This window comes from Equus caballus, chromosome 15 (genome assembly GCF_041296265.1).
Source record: "Equus caballus isolate H_3958 breed thoroughbred chromosome 15, TB-T2T, whole genome shotgun sequence".
NCBI lineage: Eukaryota > Metazoa > Chordata > Mammalia > Perissodactyla > Equidae > Equus > Equus caballus.
Window position 1 is genome coordinate 71,694,555 of NC_091698.1, and position 23,440 is coordinate 71,717,994.

Consider the following 23,440-nt stretch of genomic DNA (forward strand, 5'->3'; position numbering starts at 1 on the left):
GAGATAATTGAATTTAGGATTGTTGGAAGGATTGAATGAATTAATACATGTAAAGCACTGAAATGTTAGCTATTATCATTGAATATTTAGTCATATGGACGTGCCACATTTTAACCATTAAGCACTTAAGGTCTTTTTTGTTTTTGCCCATTTCTTTATGTTTCTGTCCTTTGACATACAGAAGTGGTACCCTTAAGTTTTTCTGCAAGATTTCTGGATTAGTAAATTCTAAAAAAAATTTAAAAAAAAAGCATTCAATTCAGTCACCCATGGATACAAAAATGAAAAAGGCTGACATTTCCAGAGGAAACAATGCAGCTTTCTTTTTTCCATTTGGGATTCTCTTTCTATTCCTTTGGCTGGGAAGTTTGTCTTCTTTCTGTCAGAGCATTTAAGGTTGTTGTAGGGATCATTAATGAGGGTAGAGTAGAAAATCAGGTTTCCTTTGGAAAAGGGGAGCCAATTAGCACAAAAGGTCTGACATTATCTGAGCCCCTGGGAGGAGAGCAGGAGCTACCCCTTTACAAAGGGTTGCGTCTGTTTTTGGGGAAAAATGCCCGGAGACCTTTCTGTGGTCCTTGACAACTCCAGTCCCGGTGTCCAAGACAAGGCGGCTTCTCCAGTAGGGCCTGGTTTCTGTGATGGTGACACAGACATGCAGCATCGCTGCAGGCGGTGAGCTCACTCATCCTGGACTGAGGATGAGACTGACACAGGCCCTCTTCTATTTCTATTGCCTTTCCAAAATCTCTGAATCTTTACCCTTATCCTTTCCTTCTTCCTCCATTTGTAAATGTCTTTCTCCCAGTGTAAGTGGAAGAAAGGCAAGCTTTGAAGTTATAAAACAGGAAGTCCTGGCATGGCCCTTATCCAGTTTAATGAACATGGGCTAGATGCTAAGTCTTCCCAACCCATCTCCTCGCCTACAGGTGACGCCCATCACTACCTGAGAGCCAGGTGTTTGCAGCTTGCTTGGCCACACAGGTGCTCCTCCAGTGGCAGGTCATCTTGATACAAGTCCTACAGATCTGCTCTTCAGTCTGTCTGCTTTGCCCTAGAAATATGTTCTTGTCCTTACTCTTCATTTCAGATCTAACTTTGAGCTGGAAACCTGGTTCCTTCTAGAAGTTACAGAAATACCTCAGGGTGTCCAAGATCTAATTCATCTTTATTTTCCCATAAACAAGCTCCTTTTGTGCATCTCCTTTTTTATCAATAAGAAATTGTTTAGTGGGTTTGTTCTCGTACCCATCAGCTTTTTGTCTCAGAATTGGTGAAACAGGAATTCCTACCCCAGGACAGCCTTTCTCAGGTCGGTACATGTGAGTGGCTGTGCACATATATTCATAGTCACCAAAGATGAATAAAGTATTAGTGAAAAGCCCATAATTTCAACAGTGGTAAAATTGAGGAATGTATGGAATCTTCAAACTAATTTTTCATAAAGAAAAATTTGTAGCAGCCAATTTATGGTTGTGGTTACAGAGGATCTGTGTCACTAAGGAACACGGGACAGATGGAGAAAGCAGGGAATGTAGTGTCCTGCTGAGTTCAAGGACTGCACGGAGCCAACCCCAGGGAGGCAGCAGCAGGCAGTGGAGTCAGGTCAGGCAGGTAACCAGGATCATCAGGATTGTCCAACGTTAAACATTAGAGAAAGTGTAGATGTGAAATAAATTACAATGAAGCTATTTCCTTATTAAGTGGAAGCATAAATAAGCAGTAATTTCCTTTAACATTATGAGTTCATTACTACCAGAATGGTTGTATCCATAGCAGCAGCAGCGGTCAACTGATAAATGAGTTCTTCTGAATTGTCCTGTCTTCTGGTAATTGGAGAGTCATGGAAACTGGCAGTATAAATGAAGAAAGACTTAAGACACATTTAGAGAAACAAATGAAACATTTTGATTATTTTATTTTTTAATCTTCAAAATTTTCTGCCATGAGACAGGAATGCATGATAGAAATGGCTCAACATTCACATGAAACACTTGGATTCATTTTCATTCACAAGTTTTTCTAAAAACACCTACAATTTCATAATCCCACCCACTTCCAACAATTATCACAGATTTAATTGACTGTTAAACAGTAGTTGCCAGCAATAGAGCACTGGAACGCTTTCTGCATATTAGTAGTGTCTTTTGAAACTACCACCCAAGAGTATCACGATTATAAATCACTGTACACAGCAACCCCAAAGGTAACTGATGTCCCAAAATAAACTCCCTGCTTCTTAGGGAGAGCTGTATCCCTCACTTAAAGAAATGCTTTTTTTTTTCTCCTAGAACTACTTTTCATCTCATAGTATTTTTCTTGCAGGGAGTAGCACATGCTGACCTGATGATTTAACCACCGCTGCTAATAGGCAGATACATATGCCTGATGCTTACTGATGCTCTCTGCTAATTATGTACAGAACATACTGAAAAAAGATGGGTTGCTTGGAATCTCTCTCTCTTCTTTTGAAGAGAACTATGTTGAGGTTTTTTTTTTTGAACAGTTGTAAACAAAAGGAAAGAGATATACATGGACATATATCTATACACATAGAGATTATACACTGAGTATTTTCAATGTGGCGCGTATCTTCTTATATAGAGATACACACAAACACAGAGTAAGGGTCTGCACTCACCTCTTCACACATACCCACACCCTTACATACAGCATGTGAATATAAACGTTGTGGGTGTCCTAGGGAGTTCACTGGAGTTTGTCTATTACCAAATGATGATGAAATACCTGATTTGTATTACTCCTGAGAAGATACTAGAAGGGAATGACAGTTCTGATGCACTCTGGAATGGCACAATCACGTAAACACTTGCATACTTAAGACTTCTGAACTCATCCAAAGTTTCTAAACATCTAACCAAAAAAAAGGATATCAAAACAATGCAGCAAGTTAAAAAATAAACCAGAAAGTTTTTTTTATAATCAAAGTATAAACAAATATATAGGAAATGCATATTTGTCAGTAATTATTTTTAAAGTAGGAAACATGTACTTAAGAAAAACATAGTCATCTGATAAAACTTAAAAAAACAACTATCCAATGCATAATACATGCATTGCCCAAAATAGCAGAGGATAGCCACATTAGAATTGCAAGGCTTATAGCAACTCCACCAGAGAAAAATTACCATATATAGCAAGTCTATTAAGTATGCAATTTATAAAAAATTACTGTGACTGTTATTCACACTTCTGTAAAAAAGAATTTGCAATTTGCTGAGTATCTTATCCCTCAATAGAATTAATCCGTATAAAAATTACAACTAAACCACTGAATTTCAAGCACCAATTCAATCGTTTAAACTAACTGTATTTATATTTCTCCTATTATTGAGGGAACAAATAATGATGAAGGCTAAGCTAAAATTAGCCAAGTAATTATTACAGTCTAGTTTTATAGGCATGCGGTCTTTTTCCTTCCATTCACTTGAATGCCAAACATTAGAAAATGTTTAGGCCAGTAAAGGAATCCTTGCAGGAATCCATTATTTCTGAGTATCAATGGTTTAATATACATTAAAAGCTCTTTAACAAACCACTGCTTTCTTAGTTCTAAGATAGAACAGATTTGCACACAAAAAATTACGGGACTGTTCCTCACCCTGACTTAGGAAAGGCAGCACCTAGACAGTAAACTAACAAGCACACCTGGACAGCTATCGGTAGTGTGAGAAACGGCACTGGTATTCAAGAAGGCAACACCATTGCTCATGGCAATACTGAAGTTTTTCTTAACTAAAAAATTTCCACTAGACATTTGGGATGGGAGGGTATCTCAGTAAGAGAGCTAGCTTTTTTTTTTTTTTCTGATTTCTTTTTCTGCCTCAGGAAAAACAAAGTAGCACAGTCTGAGCCAGTAGATGAGTAACAGTGTTTGTGGTGCCTCTCGTTGTTCCTGAAGAAAATATGTTCAGATAACAAGGGGTTTATCGTAAATCTATACAACTGCCGCTTTTGTTCCAGTATTTACACCATACCACTTACACACACAGTAATTTCTGAGACATAATTAATGCTTCAGTCTTTTCCTACTATTAAGTTTGGTTAATTTTCAACACACACCAAACTGAACCTTTAGGCCAGCTGCATTTGAGACGGAAGATAAGACTACTGAAGAAAACAAATCATGTGGAAACCAAAATCTTGATCAATAGTCATTCTCCATCACTTCCCGGCCTGTTATCTGAACTCTATCACAAGATCACATGCAGTTGAAAGAGAAAAGATCGTCGCACTGAAGGCCTGGTGTTAGGATAGGGGTGCAGGATCTTGCTGGTCCTCGGTAACAGCAGCTTCACTCTGCTCCTCGCTTATCGCATTGGCTGGCTCTTCATAAACAGGCTCACCAAGGTCTTCGCTGCCCCCTTCACTCTGCTCCTCGCTGTGGTCCTCACTGGGCTCCACAGTCTGTTCCAGGCTATTCTCCAGAAGCGTGGGAGAATTGCTTATTCTACTTTCTTCTTCAGCTGTCTCATTTAAGGGCTGGGAAGGAGGCAGTGTGGGAGTCTCAGACGGCATGACACTTTCACGGGAAGAGATGGGGGCTTTGGTTAGAGTAGTATCTGCTGCAATCTCATTCTGAGGCAAAGATAACTTTTCCACAAGTTTCCACTGGATGATGCTCATGTCTTTTCCACCAGTTGAAATCAGGTGACTGTCACTGTGAGTAAAACTCACATTGGTGACATGGCTGCTGTGGGCACTGTACTTGTGACTGGGAGCCTATATGAAATAAATCAGACAGGAAAATTACTCATTCTTTTCAGCAGTGCAGTGCATCAGCTTCTGAACAGGTAACTCGAATCAAAGCCACACGTCATCAGATCTGAGGAATAAAGTTAGCAGTAATTTCCTTTTAATACATAGCTATTTATATGGGAGAAACAAAACAGAATAATGGGACAACTATACTTTCAGAATTAATTTTTTTAAAAGGTAACAAAGTCTGTCTCTTCTGGATGTCAGGTTGGTATACTTGTCAGACTTTAGTAAGCATTCTACTGAGATGGTTAGGGGAGAATTTACTAGGTTGGCAGGATTATAGGTGATTTAGGAAACAGTTCCATGAGTTTTATAATGTTGATCATACATGTAACAAATAAAATATTTCAATGTTTAAGAGAAATTTAAAACTGCCAAAAATCAAAATGAAAAACAACTGGACAATAAATAAAAATGTAATAAAACATCACCAGCTGCCTTCTGTAACTGTCTTCTCCTTAACCTTAATGAGGAAGGAGAAGACAAGTAATGCCTGCCAGGACACGTACAGACGGCCCTCTTTTCCCTCAGTGCATCGCAGGATCCCGGAGAATAACTAGTAACCTCATAAATATTTTCTCACCACTGACACAAAATTATCCCTAAACAAAAAGCCTGACAACACTAGTCTGTATTAAATTGATTTTACCTTTGCTTTAGAGCAGGGATACTGAAACAGATGGACTTTGCAAAAGTCATCAGCAACAGCTATCACCTTTCTGTTGTGGGATCGCACCAGAGCATTGATATCTGTCCCATCGGATCCTTCCGGCCAGACACCTTTGATATGGACACACAGGGGTGCAGGAAAGTTAGCCTGAAGAACATCTCTGACGATCCATAGGTTTACTTGATTTTAGAATCTTAGTAATTTTCGTCTGTGTTCAAACTCTTAGTTGCGAACATTTCCCTTACAAATTTCTTAGTGGCTCAACACTTTATCCAAATGATGAAATTTTATCCAAAATCTAATAATAAAAGTAAATCAAAATAGCCTCAAAATGGAAAATTTAAAGATTCAAAGTACTCACTAGTAACCAGCAGGTGGTGCTAATAAATCATTTTAGTTTTAGCTTGACTCACCTCAACAATAAGCTCTTCAATTTTAAAGGTTCTGGTTGGAGGGGAAGTTCTCAGTCACTTGTACAGCAAGGTGCAGAAAGCAAGCCCTAGCACTAATTCTTCAAAGTGGACTCTAGGTAAGCTATGTAAAACTTATACTTTTTTTTTTACTGCCCCCTTTCAGGTAGGCACTTCAAAGAAAACCTTATAGAGATTGTTTCTTGATGGAAATGCATAGGCCATCCACTAATCTACCATGCTGTCCCACAGAATTTTCCTGGAACTATTATCTATGTCCAAAGATAAAACATAGCAAATTTAATTATTCTGAATCATTATGAGGTACTGGTGATCATGGTCAGTATAATTAGCAAAAACCTCTATTAGGCTAGACTACAATTATGGAATATATAAGGGTGGAGATGCTGATCTCCTATGGTTTAATACTACTGTAGACAACAAATATGTTTTTGGTAAATTTGCTAAAACAAGCTGAAAGATTTCTTAATCGACATCTCTTAATAAATTCTGTTTCATTAAAATAACTAAGTTACAAGTACCTATAATGGATTTTTTTTCTTTTTTCTGAGGAAGATTGGCCCTGAGCTAACATCTGTGCCAATCTTCCTCTATTTTGTATTTGGGTCGCTGTCATAACATGGCCACTGATGAGTGGTGTAGGTCTGTGCCTGGGAACCAAACCTAGGCCACTGAAGCGGAGCACCCCAGGGCTGGCCCTGGATTATTTTTCTAATGCACATAGCATAAAGAAATGTTCGGGGGCTGGCCCCGTGTCCGATTGGTTATAGTTCCGTGTGCTCCACTTCAGTGGCACAGGGTTTGTAGGTTTGGACCCCAAGTATGGACCTATTCCACTTATCAGCTATGCTGTGGAGGCATCCCACATACAAAGTAAAGGAAGACTGTCACAGATGTTAGCTCAGGGCTAATCTTCCTCAAGCAAAAAAAGGGGAGGATTGGCAACAGATGTTAGCTCAGGGTGAATCTTCTTCATAAAAAAGGAGAAGTGTTCAGATCTATGATCAGGCTGGAGTAGAGTCTGACTTTCAGAAGGCAGAGATATATAAGGGAAGGGACTAATATTTTGGGTATTGCTTTAGGTATTCATGCTACATCCATATCCAGGATTGTAATCACAGTCATGTGCCGCATAATGATATTTTGGTCAACAGCGGACCACATATATATGATGGCGGTCCCATAAGGTTAGTACCATACAGCCTAGGTGTGTTGTAGGCTATACCATCTAGGTTTGGGTAAGCACACACTGTGATGTTTGCACGACAACATCGCCTAAAGATGCATTTCTTAGAATATATCCTGCTGTTAATCAATGCATGACTATACTGAGTATAACATCTCTTTCTAATTCCTTGCAGACAAGGCTGAATTATTTTAACTTTTCCATTTATCTTCTAACCTTTTTGGAAGGATACCTACAGACTGGGAAAGACAGAAAACTGTCACTGAGGACAGATTTCTAGATATGTCCAAATCATCAGATTAGGAATGATCGCCAAATTTTATCTTTAAATAATGTCTACTAAAAATGCCTTTATATGTCAGCAAATGGTGCTGGGACAACTGGACACCCCCATGTAAAAGAACAACAACTACTGACAAGGATGTGGAGAAACTGAACTCTCGTACGCTGCTGGTGGGAATGTAAATGGTACAGCCACTTCGGAAAACAGTCTGGCAGTTCTTCAAAAGGTTAAACACAGAGTTACCATTTGACCCTGCAATTCCACTTCTAGGTATTTACCCAAGAGAAATGAAAACATGTCTACACAAAAACCTATGTGATTGTTCATAGCAGCATTATTTATAATAGTTGAAATGTGGAAATAACCCAAGTGTCCATCAACTGATGATAAACAAAATGTGGTATATCCATACAATGAAATATTATTCAGCCATAAATGAAGTACTGATACATTCTACAATATGGAATAACCATGAAAACACTATGCGAAAGGAAAGAAGCCAGTATCAATGGATCACATGTTGTATGATTCCATTTATATGAACTATCCAGAATAGGCAAATTGTTAGAGAAAGAAAGATTAGTGGTTGCTGGGGGGTGGCAGAAGGGACGGGTGGGGCATGACTGCTAATAGGCAGAGCGTTTCTTTTTTGGGGTGATGAAAATGTTCTAATTCTAAAGTTAGTGACGACGACTGCACAACTCTCTGAATATGCTAAAACCTCTGTATTGTACACTGTATTATTATTTTAATTTATTCATATTTTTTGTTGTTGTTGAGGAAGATTGTCCCTGAGCTAACATCTGTACCAATCTTCCTCTATTTTGTATGTGGGACACCACCACAGCACGGCTTGATGAGTGGTGTGTAGGTCAGCGCCTGGGATATGAACCCAGAAACCCCAGGCCACCAAAGCAGAGTGTGCGAACTTAACCACTATGCCACTGGGCCGGCCCCTGAATTGTACACTTTCAATAGGTGAATTATATGGTATGTAAATAATATCTCAATAAAGCTATTTTTAAAATGCCTTTATAAATTTAAAAGCTTCAGTTTTCACTTGGAGAAAAAAATAGTAAGGCAATAAGTACTATCATGTAAATTCCTTTCCTTTTAATTGTCTTTCATATTATTGGGAACCAAAAGTCTTCTGGATTCTGCAAAGAGTAAACCTCATATTGGTTCAATACTAATACACTGAATTTCTCTGAATCTGGTATTAATATTGATAACACTAAAGAACACATGTAGACTATTTTTCATTTAGAAATTTAAGCAAGTAAATATTATATATCAAAATCCCACAAACTGCCTTTTCTCATCAGGTGCCATGTTCTTACCAAAGACTTGAAAGCCTAGTACACAGGTGTATGTCGTCCAATCGATGTCCTTACAATCCGATCGATTCCTAATTAGTTTGCAGCCACTTGGAATGTCCCCTTTAAATTTAGAAACAGGAAGTATAATCATAGTGCTTGTGTACAAATGCATTTGAAAGTGCATCTTGATTCAAACTAGCCACGTTTACTTGTATTTATAATCCATACACTGAAAAACATTAAGACACATTTAAAAGGGAAAAGAAAATGTTTACTTTAACAGGGTTTATAGAACTACAAACTGTTTCCCACTGAAGTTGTTCTTTTCTTTAAAAAGCATAAATGCCCATCCATTATACTCCTTCCTGCCTCCAGGAAAAGTTGTTAAATACAAAACATTCAGAGCAGCATCAATCTCCCTGAGTAATTTCTTACGACACATGTCTACACATTAAAATTAATTCATTACTTTCTTGGAGTAGTGAACCACATTTAAGATTCTCACTCCTTAGCTCACAGTAACAGACGCTTTGTCAGGTTAGAGGGGCCAGAATGCATTCTCTGCACAATTCAAATTCCACGCAGCCTGTGCATTTGCGCCCTGACAGACATATCTCAGCCATACATGATCATTCATACTTACAGTACAATATCTCATAGTCTCCCGAGTTAGACATTATATACTTGTTGTCTGGGGACCAGTCAAGGTGTGTGATATAGCTGGAATGTCCCTAGGAAATAACAGATCAACTATTAGAAAGCTTTTAGAGTTTTGAGTGATAAACAGTTTAATAGTTAGCCAAAAGTGTTTTCCGAGTAGCCATTCACCTGGAATTCCTCAAGTACAGAGAGCAGTAACACAGCCTCTAGAGCTGAACAGGGCTCACAGCAGGGCTTTAGTTCTTTTTTACCTATCTTGTTGGAATTCAATGATGCAGGTATGTGAAGATGCCAGTGATACATGAAGAGTTCTGACAGAACTTTGCAACTAAAGAGATCTCACCACAGTGGAAACATTAAGCTGGCCTCTCCACCTAGATACCAACAACAAGCACCTACTGCCTGTGCAGACTTCCAAGAAAGACTGTCTCTTAAACTTGTACCTTAAAGGACACTGCAGTGGATACAACTCAGGCCTTATTTCAAGTCACAGTGTCCCTATTAGAGTGACTTCATTTGTTGAGAATGAAGTATTGGTTCCAGGTTGTGTACAAAGAGTACAGTTTTCCTGGGCTGCTTCCTGAGTATCCATGGTACACCCTGGAGACTGAGGAATACGGCATATATACATAGCCACATGAGGTTTCCTGGGAAAACTCCTATTTCCAGAGAATATTCTGGGGGAAAAGTCACCCAACACTGCACTCCTTCACAACAGCTGGACCCAATACAATCATCTGATTCCTTAAAACATTCCTTAAACAGGAAGACAGTAATCATCTTCTTTTTTTTTTTTTTTTTTAAAGATTTTATTTTTTCCTTTTTCTCCCCAAAGCCCCCCGGTACATAGTTGTGTATTCTTCGTTGTGGGTCCCTCTAGTTGTGGCATGCGGGACGCTGCCTCAGCGTGGTCCGATGAGCAGTGCCATGTCCGCGCCCAGGATCCGAACCAACGAAACACTGGGCCGCCTGCAGCGGAGCGCGCGAACATAACCACTCGGCCACGGGGCCAGCCCCCAGTAATCATCTTCTGCTTAAATTTTACTAACATTGGGAATTAAAACAAAAAAGCTATTAAATGCTGTATTTTGTTGGCTTAACATGTAAGCATTTGATGATTTCCAATAAACTATAAATAGATAAATCACACAGGTCTTATGGTTTACCAAAGTTGACAGAAATTCAAAATCACTTTTATCTCCTACAGTCTGGGGTAAAACACATTTCATTTCTATTGTACTTTTTGAATGACTAGTTTTCTGCTCACATGGTTTTATTTTTTGAGTCAAAGTACCTTAAGCATGGTTTTTAATGATTGACACAGAGTATTCTAATGATTCCAGTACCCTTCTGAAGTCTAACATGTCCTAAAACCTCTCTGGAGCTACGATCTCCACCACAGTGTTGCAGCAAATACACATAATTATATATTTAAATAAATTTAAATTATATGAAATTGAGAAATGTGAAGCTTCCTGAAATCACCAGAGATTAGGTGTATATTGGAAAACAGATCGGGAATCACTTGCTAGACGCACAGGAAACCTACCAATTTAACAAAAACTCAATTTTCAATGCCAGAAAGATGCATGTGTTTCTTGGATATTTTCTGAATATGGCAGGAGGATGGCATTCACAGTTCCTTTTCACAGTGCACATGGGTCTGATGCCTGGCCCTGGCATTTGGAGAGGCCACACTTCTAAGACAAGAAAACTGCTGCTACATGAATGATTTAACCAGATTAATCATGGCAAAGTCCTCCAAGAAGTACTCATCCTAATGCAGAAGTTCTTACAAATCTTATCCGAATCTTTGTGAAAGTCTTTATTAGCACTACTTAGAAGAGCATCAGAAGCACTGTGTGTATGCATAATATTCATGTAACTCACATGTGTGGTGAACACAGAACATATTTAGAAGGTAAATCAATATAAAATATTCTCAAAAAGGATTCGAGTAGGAAAAGTCCCTAAATTTAGAAAAGACCTTGGGGAAGTTATCAATTCATATTGGAAAGCAAAGAGAATATTTTTTCCTTAGTATGGATTCCAATAAATAAGCAAAGAAAAGATTAAATGCAACTGTTAAGGGTCTATAATGTTACCCTCCCAGACACCATCTCAGAGTGTCCTTGCCACCCCCGCCCCCCCCAGGCCATGGAAGGTACACACACAGCCTGGGGGGAAAATACCCTCAAATATCACCCCAAGGGCACAGACACAATTGGGAGCAAAATCTAGCCTACTTCCTTGAAAAGAAACAGGAAGGTATTCTACGCTGGCACTTTCATTACTTCCATTAAGTAGCTGAATGGTGTAACACAACAATCACAAGTGACAGAGCTCATGACTACTATTCTGGAAAAATCAGAAAGAGTTTAGCTAAATCTTTGTCAGTTAAGTTACATGGAGGCTTGTCATCGATCTACATCAGTAGTTTGCAACCCTGGCTGTATATTAAAATTACCTGGGGAGTTTTTTAAAAAGTAACAAGTACCTAACTGTTTTCCTAAGTAGGTATTCAGGTGTCCCTTCACCATCTAGAGCAGTGCTGTCCAATGGAACTTTCTGCAGTGATGAAAATATGCTCTGCCCAGTCCAGTGCAGCAGCAACTGGACATGTGTGGCTTCCGAGTACTCGAGGTATGGATAGTGCTCCCAGGAACTGAATTGTATTTAATTTCATAAACAGAAAGTTGTGGTTAGCAGCTGCGATGCTGGATAACACAGGTACAGTCCATTTTTTCTCTACTGGTTTGAAATACCTTTTATTATCTAGTACATTTCCATATAAACAGAGATCTATTTCTGAACTCTCTTCTCTGTTCCATTAGTCTATCTGCCTATTTATTCTCAGCCAACTATGATAGTTTTGTGGTATGTGGAAAATTTCGGATGAACTTTAGAACCATTTTATCAAGCTCGTAAATATGTTGAAAATGTAAGACTGCATCAAATTTAGAGAATAATTTGCAGAGAAAAGATAATTTTATCAAGTCTTTTCATCTAGAAACACATTATATCTCTATTTTTTCACTTCTTCGTTTGTCTTCAGCTGTGTTTCATATAGCTTCCTGTGCTTTTCTGGCTAGGTTTATTCTCAAAGCATCTATAGCTTCTGTTGCTACTGCAAATAGGATTTTTTCCTCCATCACATTTTTGATGTGTTTTGTTGGTTTGAGGGAAAGCTGATCTTTAGAGTGTAGACTGTTACTTGCCTGTCCAATCCACATTCTCCCCTAGTGCCCAGCTAAAACACTGTGCTTCCCAACCTCTTTTGTAGCTAGGGGTGCCAGAAGTTACTGAGTGGGGCTTCCAGGAAAACTTTAAGAGAACCGACTTAGGAGGAAGAGTGTCGTCTTTCCCCTTGCTCTGATCCTGTCTTCCTGGAACTAGGGTGTGATGACTGGAGTTGCAGCAGCATCTTATTGAGGATGATGGAGTAGAAAGAAAGAAGGATCCTGAGTCCCTGATGACTTCTTTTAAATGAGAACATATCCCTCATTTGTTTAAGTCACCAGATAATGCAATATAATTCCTGTTACAGTAAGATTGAATCCTACTGCCGTATTGAAATACTGCATTAGTTTCATGGCTTATTTTCTTGGAGATTTCTAGGTAGGCAGTTTGAAAGTCTTTTCCACTTGTCTTTTTGATATATATTTTCAATTACCAAAATCCTGGCAAAAGGAACCCTTAATTTCTACCAGCACTTCTTGCCTATTCTAACAGACTTGTAATGCTTTTTAGTACATCACTGCAACTTCAATATAGTATATCTCCTGGGCTAAGATCTTTTGAATAGCAGTGTTAACAGGTACACAGGAATTTGAGTCTAACAGAAAGCCACTATGTTGGCAATCAGATGCAGAATAAAATAATCTTAATCCCACTGCAAGTAGAATAGAAACTTTAGGTCAATCAGAACACAAACTCTTTCAAAGAAAATATACAACTGTGCATAATTTAAAAACTGTTTTTGAACTTTTTCACAGATTCATGTTAAATGCTGAAAAACACCCCCAGGTATAACGCAGGGCTCATCTTGTTACTGACAATAATGTTGCTGCTCCTGCTCATAACACCTAACACTTACTGAGTACCTTCTCTGAATAGGGCATTTGTTTAGGTGCTTTACATACATTATCAACTCCAAATCTCAGAGCTACCTTAATGCGGATGCCCACTTAGTAAGTGAAGAAGTTTAGGAGGTAGAGAGAGGTTAAGTAGCTTTTCTGAAGTCACATAACAAAGAATTGGTGGAGCTGGAGTTCAAACTCAGGTCAGATGATTCTGGACCAAGTTAAGCACAGCATTTAAATCACAACTATCTTTTACTCATTTCTGTAACACTGAAGATGAGTAGAAAGTAATTCAAAAGTAGCATTTTAAGAAAAGGAATCTATAAGTAATCAAGAACCTTTTTGGTACATTTTCAAAATAGCACAGGAAAAGCTGAGGTAAAGAAACACTGTACTGGAGCTGGCCCCATGTGGAGTGGTTAAGTTTGGCACTCCCCACTTTGGTAGCCCAGTGTTCATGGGTTTGGATCCTCGGCACAGACCTACACCACTCGTCAGCCATGCTGAGGGGGCAACCTACATATAAAATAGAGAAAGACTGGCAAAGATGCTAGCTCAGGTCTTTCAAGCAAAAAAAGAGGAAGACTGGTAGTGAATGTAAGGGCAAATCTTCTTCACTGAAAAAAAGAAACATTGTACTGAAAGCAAGAAAACTACATAAAACCTTGCAACACTCAGGCATCTCTGAGAAGGCAACCAGGAGTCTTCAAAATCTTTTTAACTATAAAATCCTTCTGTCATATTAAATTTTACTTGAGAAGCCCCGTATATAAAGCAAATAAAACCAGATCTATACCAGCACAGCCCCACCCCTAAATCCTAGGGCTGTGCAGGAGACAAGTTAGAGAGAGCTTCTGAATCTAAAGCCTTCTTATAAACTTTTCTATAGCAGCAGTAACAAAACCAAACTGCTTACACACTGAAGATATGATACAATTATGAACCCATGAATCCTAAAGGTCAAACCACTTTTTCTAATATTTACTAAACACTAAGAAGATGGAAGTTCTCATGAGAAGTAGCAGAAAGAAAAAAGGTCGTTCTAAATTACATGATCTAATTAAGAGGCACAAAATGCCACAGATCAGGTCAAGCAGCCTTGGAGCGTGTGCTGGAGGGGGATTTGGAGAGCCCTATGCTGGCAGGAAGACAGTATGTTCCCAGGGGCAAACATGGGAAGCGAGGGGGCAGAGACAGGCCACAGAAGAGGAAATGAAAGGCTGCCAAGGATAGACAGTATAAGGGGCAACTCCACGCTACTTCTCTTCCCCTCGGCGCCTCAGCCGGCCCAGAGAGGTCACACTCATAAAGAGCAAATTTATTTCTTGTGCAATCACCGGGATTCCTTCAAAGAGATGGGCCAGGACCAGCCATGTGTTGTAAATAAACTTGAGATTTGTTTGTGAGGAGGTATCATTTGCCACATAAGAGCAAATACAAAAGCAGCTTCAGCAGAAAATATGTTCACTCACTCTTCTTAATATAGATCTTCGAGGCAGGCACATGTGAGCACTAATCTATAAGAAGCAGATACTGAGCAGTGCTCTATCATCTTATTATTACTGCTTTCATAGATAATGAGATTTACGTCTTTCTGTGGAATTCGTGATTGTCATATTGCTATTTTAAAAGGAATTTCTTAATGGCTATATTCTAGTAATATAATGAGTGATTAGTCTAAAATACAGGCAGACATACCAAGCTAGTTAATGTCCATGAGAAAAAAGGCTTCTTGCTGGTAGACTGGGCTATCTGCAGAAATAAGATGCAAATGAAGCATCTTACTCTCCCTTCTGTACTATTCCAAAATTAAGAAACTCCTTTAAAAGTTGGAATGTACTTATTTGATACTGTGCCTGTTTTTGCTTTGTTTCTAATCTGCCAAAAACTGCACAGCATTAGAACTAAATGCAAGGATTTGAAATGGAAGAGAAAAGGGAAGTGACAGGGTATGTGGAAAAAGATTATGCCAAAAGTGCTCTGAGCCAGGCTCTTCTAGCATGTTCTGAGGTTTTCCAGGGTTCTAAGGACTAAAGAGAGAGACATCAAAGTTTTAACTCAGTCTTTATCACCTTTGGAGACTATCTGGTTTATCCACATACTTACACTGTAAGGAAGTGTACTGAGACTGGCTCGATCGGAGGAGTTAGAACATAAAACAAAGGATCATGATAAATGATGGTTGCTATGGTTGCTTCACTTTTCTCATTCATCAAATGAGGAAGTTGACCGGATAGATAATGCTCTCTTCTGCCCTTTATATGCTAAACATTTTATGATTCTAAATGAGATCAGACTTAATATTTTTAAAGAACACCTAGAAAAGGGGAGATACGATGAATCTCCAAATATATAGTTTATGCTAAGCTTTTTTTTTTTTTAAAGATTCACACCTGAGTTAACATCTGTTGCCAATCATTATCTTGTTTTTTTCCTTCTTCTTCTCCCCAAAGCCCCCAGTACATGGTTGTATATTCTAGTTGTAGGTCCTCCCAGTTGTGCTATGTGGGATGCCGCCTCAGCATGCCTTGATGAGCGGTGCCATGTCCGCACCGAGGATCCGAACTGGTGAAACCCTGGGCCACCGAAGTAGAGTGCGCGAACTTAACCACTCAGCCACAGGGTCAGCCTCTATGCTAAGTTTTTTTAAACACTGAAATTTTAAGTGGATAAGGATAAACTTCAGGAAGATGAAGAAAGATATCTGGCATCAGTAGAAAATGGAAATAAGTTTTAGTGACTGGAAGAGCAAGTTTTGTGTGTTTATGGAAACTACAGTAGATGTCCCCCACGAAAACTTTAGAATTAACATAAAGTAGATCAAAGCAGAAAAAGGGAAAGAAGTAAGAGTCATAAAAGCTCCAAGGCCAGCAAGTCTAGAGTACAACCTGACTGCATGTAGGAATCTGTCCAAAGAGTTATTCAGATGGAAGTGCAGGTAGGGTGGTCAGCAAGAAAAAGGAGTCAAAAGGCAAATGTGGGTAGTAATGACCTGATGTCTAGGGTAGAGAACCTGAACCAAGACCAGTTCCAGCGGCAGCTACCGCCCTACTGTGGATGTAGGCACCAAGCTTGCTCACCTTCAGATTATACTCTGGTTTCACATGCGCTTTTTTGCCTAAAGGGAAGTACTGGCTGGAGGATGCTCAAGTCCTGTTCCTTGGCATTTGTATACCTTACTTTAAATGAATAAACTGGTATACGCTGATTGTGAGCTGGTTTCCTGAGGCTTGCTTGTAGAGAGAAAAATTGGTTGGCCAGAGGAAACTAGGATTCAGTCCCTTACCAGTTACAGCTCTTGTTGTAAAGTGATATTTTATAAACCAGCTTCAGAGAACTTGGATGATGTAAGTCTATCTAAAATGGATCTTGTCCTGTTTCTTAGCTTATAAGACTGAGAGTAAGGCTTTGGCCCGTAACCACCTCATCACGCACACCAATTAGGGACTCATGCATCAGCCAGCTGCCTTCTACCAAGAAGTGCCCCTTTGTGTCCCTGGGTACCAGTCATCTCCTTAATGGGCATTTCCACATAAAGTGATGCCATGAAAAGGGACAGGCTCTAACTTCATGGTTACAATATATTACAGGGACATTTCTTAAAGTTCTAAGCCCAGTATGCTTTTGTAGCTATAGTGTCAATTAAATGTTGTCTAGTAACAGGAAAATATGGGAAATAAAACAGAAAAGAGCATTTGTATTTGAAACTCTTGAGAGTAGTTCCAGTTTCCACATTTTAACAAAGACCTACTCTTCACAAAAATCCTATAGAATAGGAGCTATTATAATCTTCAATTTTAAGATAATAAAATTAAGACTCAGAGGAGTTAATTAACTTTCCTAAAATTGCAAACTAGTAAGTGGCATAGCCAGCATTAGCCCAGTTTTTTCCATCCTATATCACAGCAGAAAACAGACAAAAGCAGTTACATGAGACTATAAGACCAGGTGGTAGAAGCAGACAGCAAGGAGAAGTGACAGCTGGAAGCAAAACACAAAACAGAAGGTAATTAGAAAAGGAGAGTAGTTGAGCCTTTCATTATAGACTCATATAGTACTAGAAACTTTAACAGTTCCTAAGGTTATCTCAAAATAATACTTTCAAATGCTCTAAAGATAAAGCTGTCTAATTAAAGATGGCCAAGTCTCACGCAATTGATAAACTTGCCATTTCTCAACACTTCCAAGGTCATTCTCGTTATCTAACGTCGCACATTGCCGTTTCCTTTCTGGCTCAGTTGTACTGTAAGAGCAGAGTACAATAATATATATGTTGAAAAATCTGAGGCATTATCGTACCCTGGAAAGTTTGCTCTACTAAGAGTTAGGAGAACAGGGTTCAGGTCCTGGATCTGCCACTATGGCACAATGCGACCAAGGACAAGTCTTTTATCTTCTCTGAAACTCAGTCTCTTCATCCGTAAAACAAAGACTGACCTAAGTAAGTGTTACAATGATGCCTGTAAAATTTTATTATTCTACAAGATTAAATTATATTTGGTATACTCTGTTTATTAAGATACGGACTTTTTAAAAAAATTGAGGTAAAAAATAAGAAAAATTTGGTGCCTGGGAGGATAATAAACTTAAGTAATCTGAAAATTCCTTTCAGTGAAACATTTCATTTGATCATGTTGTACAATGAGGCACTATTATACTATTCCATGTCACAAATACTAAGATGACAAATCGATTAAAAGATGGATTTAAATAAATTAATGGATAATGATAAATAATTTTTGTCAAGGTGAACAGAAACATTTTGGACAAATTCTAAAACTTTGAGGTTGCTAGTACACCAGTTTTATGGGCTCGCTTTAGCATATGGTACAAAATATGTCCAAAAAGGGGCAAATAAACAAGTCTTTTCTTTGAATAGTAAATGGTCTGGGTTTTGCTTATGTATATGCTTCTAAAAACTAATTCTTTTATTTATTCCCCTAAAACCATTTTGTGATAAAGACTGTTAAAGGATCTGTGCCACCAATTCTCTAAGTGATCTGCTAGTCCCACATTAATTTCCTAACATACACCTCCAGCTACCTCATTTTCTACAAAAATCACATTTAACAAACACTAAGTACTTATTGTGTGCCAAGCACTATCCCAAGCATTTCATATGCATTAACTTGTTTTAATCCAGTGAAGTAGAAACTACAATTATCCTCATTTTACAGAAGAGAAAACTGAAGTAGAAGGTTTAAGTAACTTGCCCAAGGTCACACTAGCCCATTAAGTGGTGAAACAAGAATTAAAATCCAGGTAATCCTCCCCTATGTCTGTGCCCCTAACCACTGTGCTACACTGCCTGCCTTTCTTGTCATGTCCTCAGCTTGAATGTGCACTTTTCGAGGACAAGGAACAAATCTTACATATATTCCCGGTGCCTACAACGTTTCTCTAGTTGGCAGAGCACCTGCCATAAGGTAAGCACTCAGCATGCCTACAGAACTGAACTGAATCTTCATCTTACACTGATAACCTAATCAATCAGAAATGGGCAACAAATTTAAGGAATTATGCTTCTGTTAATTCTCTTAATGCAGACAAAACTCCATATAAGTTATTTTATTTTTAGTGGTAGAGAGATGACACAGGAAACTGCAGAGTGTCAGGGATGGGCAGGATCATGGGACATTGAGATTAAAAGTGAAATACCCTTTCCTTTCTGCCTCTCTCCATCTTCAAGAAGTGTTATTTCCTAAGAGTTTCCTATGGAAATATCTTCAAGTTAAGAAACTGCCTTAAAACTGGTCAGAGGGAGACAAACATTAACTCCCATCAAAAGGAGAAACCTTTCTAGAGTACACAAGGAACTACAACATTCTGCTGTCAGGTAATCTTAGTTTCCAAAGAGAGAGATTAAAGTTTAAAACAGCTAAGGAGAGACAACAATGGATACATCAATGGAAATATTTAACTCTCTTTTTAACAGAAGTAACATTTTCCAACAATTTTACAACTTAACCTATTTTACTTCACTACTTACAGTGCACTTTCCATATCTGCTATATTTTCTTCCATTTTCTGAGACTACATAGAGGTAAATAAAGTTGTCATGAGATCCTACAGCCAGGAGGGTGCCATCTAGAATGAAACAGGAAAAAGTGTTGACTAGAGAAATATATTAATAGATTTATTTATTGTTATTTTATTGGACTTATACCAAATGATATTTTACAAATATTGTTAAATCTCATCAATTTAACTGTTATTTGGTGTTTAATGAATGAATCTTTCCATTACTAAGCACACTTGAAAAACAAGTGGTCCTCTGCTCCAGCACACAATCCTTTCTTGGATTCTAATAGGGGCCTTGGACTCTCCCCTCACTCTAGCCTCATCTCCTAGTTAGCTACAAACTGGCCCCAGGGAGGTTAACCTACTTTTATGGGTCTAAGTACACAGTATTCATACAACAAGCAGAGTGCACAATTGCTCATTTCAGCCGAGCACATATGATCTCTCCAGCTATAGGGCGGTTCTCTTGGGAAGGGACCATCTCTCTTCTTTTATGGTCTCCTCCATTGTACTTACCACGTAACAGATGGTCAATAAAGTCTACTAACTTGATCTTTGGATTTTAATTGCTACATTTGCAGTAGTTTTTTGTTACTATAGCACAAAAAAAAGCCAAACTGAAACAGAAAGCCTTTTCTGCTCCAAGGTAACTCTTGCCAGGCTTATAGCTTGAAACAAATACTTTTCCTTCCTTGTACAACTCAGAGAATAGTATTGTGTGCTTCCTTTGAAACAACTTAGAAGCAATCAAAAAGATCCTTTGGATCCCACACTAATCCAACAACTAGTGAAATATATTTTCGAATATAAGCAAATATCACTCACACTAACTCCAGGGAAGAATGACGTGAATCAAAACCATATTAATAATGGAAAAAGGGAATTGGAATCTTAGGAAACTTAACACTGTGAATAAAATACAAAGAATTATTCAAACAAGGCTAAACAAATTTATCAAATTCTTATAATGAGTTGCTAAGTATTTTATCTAATTAACAAACCAGCCATTACTGTGTAACCAGTAACAACATAACTAACTTTTTAAAAACTTGAAGGGCCTATAAAACTTGTGTCTTTTGAATATTACTATAATTTTATATTCTCTCATATACAAAGAAAAGGTTGCTAAATAGCTGTAACATTCAACCTAATACCTATTCAAAATTCTAAGTATGTGTAGTTCCAAAAAAATGGGATTTGATTGCACTGTATTCTGCTTTCAATTGCAAATGCAGTTGTAACAGTTTGTTTTAAATTTATGTTTGCTTGATGATTTAGAATGTTGTTTAACTTTAGCGGATCTTTTGCGGTTTCCTGCAGCAGAATTTAATCTGATGTTGGGGGAATCATATTCAATATTTAACAACGCTAGAGCGTAGAGAAAAAAGTAGTCAGCTTTACTGGAAGTGAAAAGACACAATTACAGAGAAATACTGGGAATGTCAGGATCGGGGGTAAATCTGCCTACCTACTGAGTAGCGCATCACAGAGAGCTGTTCGTTCCCGTCTGTGTGGATAGAAACTAGATCTCTGGTTTCTGCATCCAGAACAAACCACCTGTTAAGTAAAAATCAAAATCTTCTTCAGATATTTTTAGCATTTATAGAAAAAAAAAAGACTGCTTTTTCTCTTTAATTTTAAGAAATTTTAATAATTCTCTTAAGTATGACATGTTCCTTTCTTCTAATGAACGATGAATTCATTTTGCAAAATGTTGCTAGATAGAATATAAATATACTTATATGGGCCAAGGCATGTTCTCATTTCACTTTAGGTATTCACTGAATGCCAACTGTGTCTCTTTGCTAGGCACTGTCTAAACAGAAAATAAGATGACAGGATCAGTGTTCTTGAAGATTACACTAGAGCTGAGGAAAAAGAAATGAGCCCACTGAAACAAAGAACAATTGAGGGCCAATCTCAGTGATGGTAACTATGTATAATAGAGGAACTCAGAAGGAAAATGAATGATGACGGAGAGAGAAAAACCTCTAGAGAGGATGCAGGTTATGGGTTCAACTGAACAGTGAGGAAAATAAGTACAAGGAGTTCAGGCAGGAGGAGTGACTGTTGAACAGCTATGGAAGTGTTGAGAAGCATGAATAGTATGAAGGCAGAAGGGAAAGGCAAGGGGCCATTCATTTGGTGTGATTTCAAGGGAACTAGCAGGCAGCATTCTGCCTCTCCAATACCTCCAACACTCCCACAGGGAAGCTCTAAATTCTTTGAAAGACAGTTTTTCATTCACATTTATAGGAAAAGTCAAAATGTAAAAGCCTACTGAGAGGTAAAACAATGACTTAAATCCAACTACATAATAAATTATCAGACCTCTTTCTAAGAGCATTTTGAAGGAAGGGATGGTCCTTCAGAAGAGCATGGTGAGATGTAGTGTACAAAGCAAAGACTGGGAACTAAGGCCAGACGACTAAAGGCTGAGTAAGTGAGAGGAGGGCAGGTCAGAGACAGCATGCATAGCTGGTTGGAGGAGTTCAGACTTAAGCAGTGCCTGGCTCAGATCAGGCACTAAATAAATATTTGTAGAATGAATAAGTGAACAAATATAAATTAAGTCTTGAACATTACAAAATTAAGTCTTGAACCTTACAAAAGCAAAGTTTACTTAGCAAGAATTACTTACTAGTAGTGCAGTATTCAGGAAGAAATGGTTAGGGTGGGGGGAGGGAATGGGACAAGACTAGGAAAAAAAACACACTGTCTTAATCTCATGTAACTGAATCAGACAACAAGAGCAGCAAGTTTTGTTTTTAATTATTCATATGGGAAAACTTTCACTACTAAAATAAGCCAATAACAGGAACCATAATGACAGTTCCTTTTAATTATGAAGCATTATAACTAATATCTGGAAAGAGACCATTTCCCCTTCAGATTAAAAGAAATATTATTTAGGAGAGAGGAAAGGGCTTGAAAGAATTTTTTTAAAAAAAGAATGTTTAGTGATGTTGCTTAATATGCATTAATGTATTCAAAGTAGAAGATGAAAGACTAAAAGATCCCAACTCTTTACCTATCACTGGAATCCCTCTCTAATTAAACATGTTCATAAATGAATTTTAGTAACTTGTGAGCTATGGGTTGAAACTTCTGGGTGGTTAACCTAATTAATAAATTCTGTCTTCTACTCAGGTAAGAGAAATAGTTTCTATTTGTGAATACTTGAGTTTAAAGGTCAATCAGCAAGAAACTGGCACTCTGAAGCCCTATGCTGCATGTTTACTGATAATTTCCACTTCAAAAGGTACATAAGAAACATACTTTATTGCAAGTGGACAGTACCCATAGACCACTGGTTTCTTCTAAGAATGTGATTCATTAATCAATTTTCATGGCTACCACTGTGAAACTTCTCTAAGCCAAGAAATGCCAAAGCTGATGCCAAGTGAAGTGCCTTTTCAGAGTAAGGGAACTAAATATTCCAACTCAGGCTGAACAGACACACCTAAAGAACAATGAGATACAGTGCCACTCTGTAGGTATAAAGTTTTAAGTTTTTAATGAGTTCATGGAAGCTTTACTATACTTTCTTAGGCATTTGAAAATTATCAATTTTCATTTTGGAGAAGCCCTGATACTGTTTTAAGACTGTTTTCCAAGTGTATTTAATCTTCCCAGGAAAATCGCAAACAATTTTATCTTTTGGAAACTCCCTTAAAAAGTAATAAAAAATCCAGAACGTCTGTTAGTATAACATGTAGAAATCTAAAACTGAGTCATTTACTGGTTAGAGATGGTAGCAATCAAAAAAGGAAAAAAAAAAAAAAAACCCTGCCTACTTTTTCTATTTAATTACTTATCAGAGAATAATTCTACTTTTGGTAATTTTTAGTAATAATTAAATAACTCTGTTATTAAAAGCATACGATTTCCTTATGGACCCCAGCAATAATTTTAAAGCTCCCATCCTTTTCATTGCATGAATTATGTTCTACATTCAGTAAACACTTTGGGCTCAGGACCTGTGTCCCTAACAAAGGTATGGAGA

General features: G+C 38.0%; 1 protein-coding gene and 1 long non-coding RNA gene across 15 annotated transcripts in view; one reads left to right on the forward strand and one right to left on the reverse strand.

The window, feature by feature from the left end:
• Window positions 1–1,884: 1,884 nt before the first annotated feature.
• The window catches only part of EML4 (EMAP like 4), a 157,701-nt gene continuing 136,145 nt past the window's right edge, over window positions 1,885–23,440 (reverse strand). For 13 of the 14 annotated variants that reach the window (XM_070236395.1, XM_070236394.1, XM_070236393.1 and 10 more), the window contains 6 exons: window positions 20,903–20,991; window positions 19,403–19,500; window positions 9,315–9,402; window positions 8,693–8,791; window positions 5,432–5,562; window positions 1,885–4,743 (listed from right to left, as the gene is read on the reverse strand). In XM_070236395.1, the coding sequence (XP_070092496.1) occupies window positions 4,270–4,743; window positions 5,432–5,562; window positions 8,693–8,791; window positions 9,315–9,402; window positions 19,403–19,500; window positions 20,903–20,991 (979 nt within the window). In that variant the 3' untranslated portion in view covers window positions 1,885–4,269. The remainder of the gene's footprint in view (window positions 4,744–5,431; window positions 5,563–8,692; window positions 8,792–9,314; window positions 9,403–19,402; window positions 19,501–20,902; window positions 20,992–23,440) is intronic. The other variant, XM_070236399.1, reaches the window with a different exon arrangement.
• LOC106781748 (uncharacterized) lies at window positions 5,866–8,398 on the forward strand. Its single transcript, XR_001378481.3, has 2 exons — window positions 5,866–5,981; window positions 7,245–8,398. It is a non-coding gene; the product is annotated as an uncharacterized lncRNA (long non-coding RNA).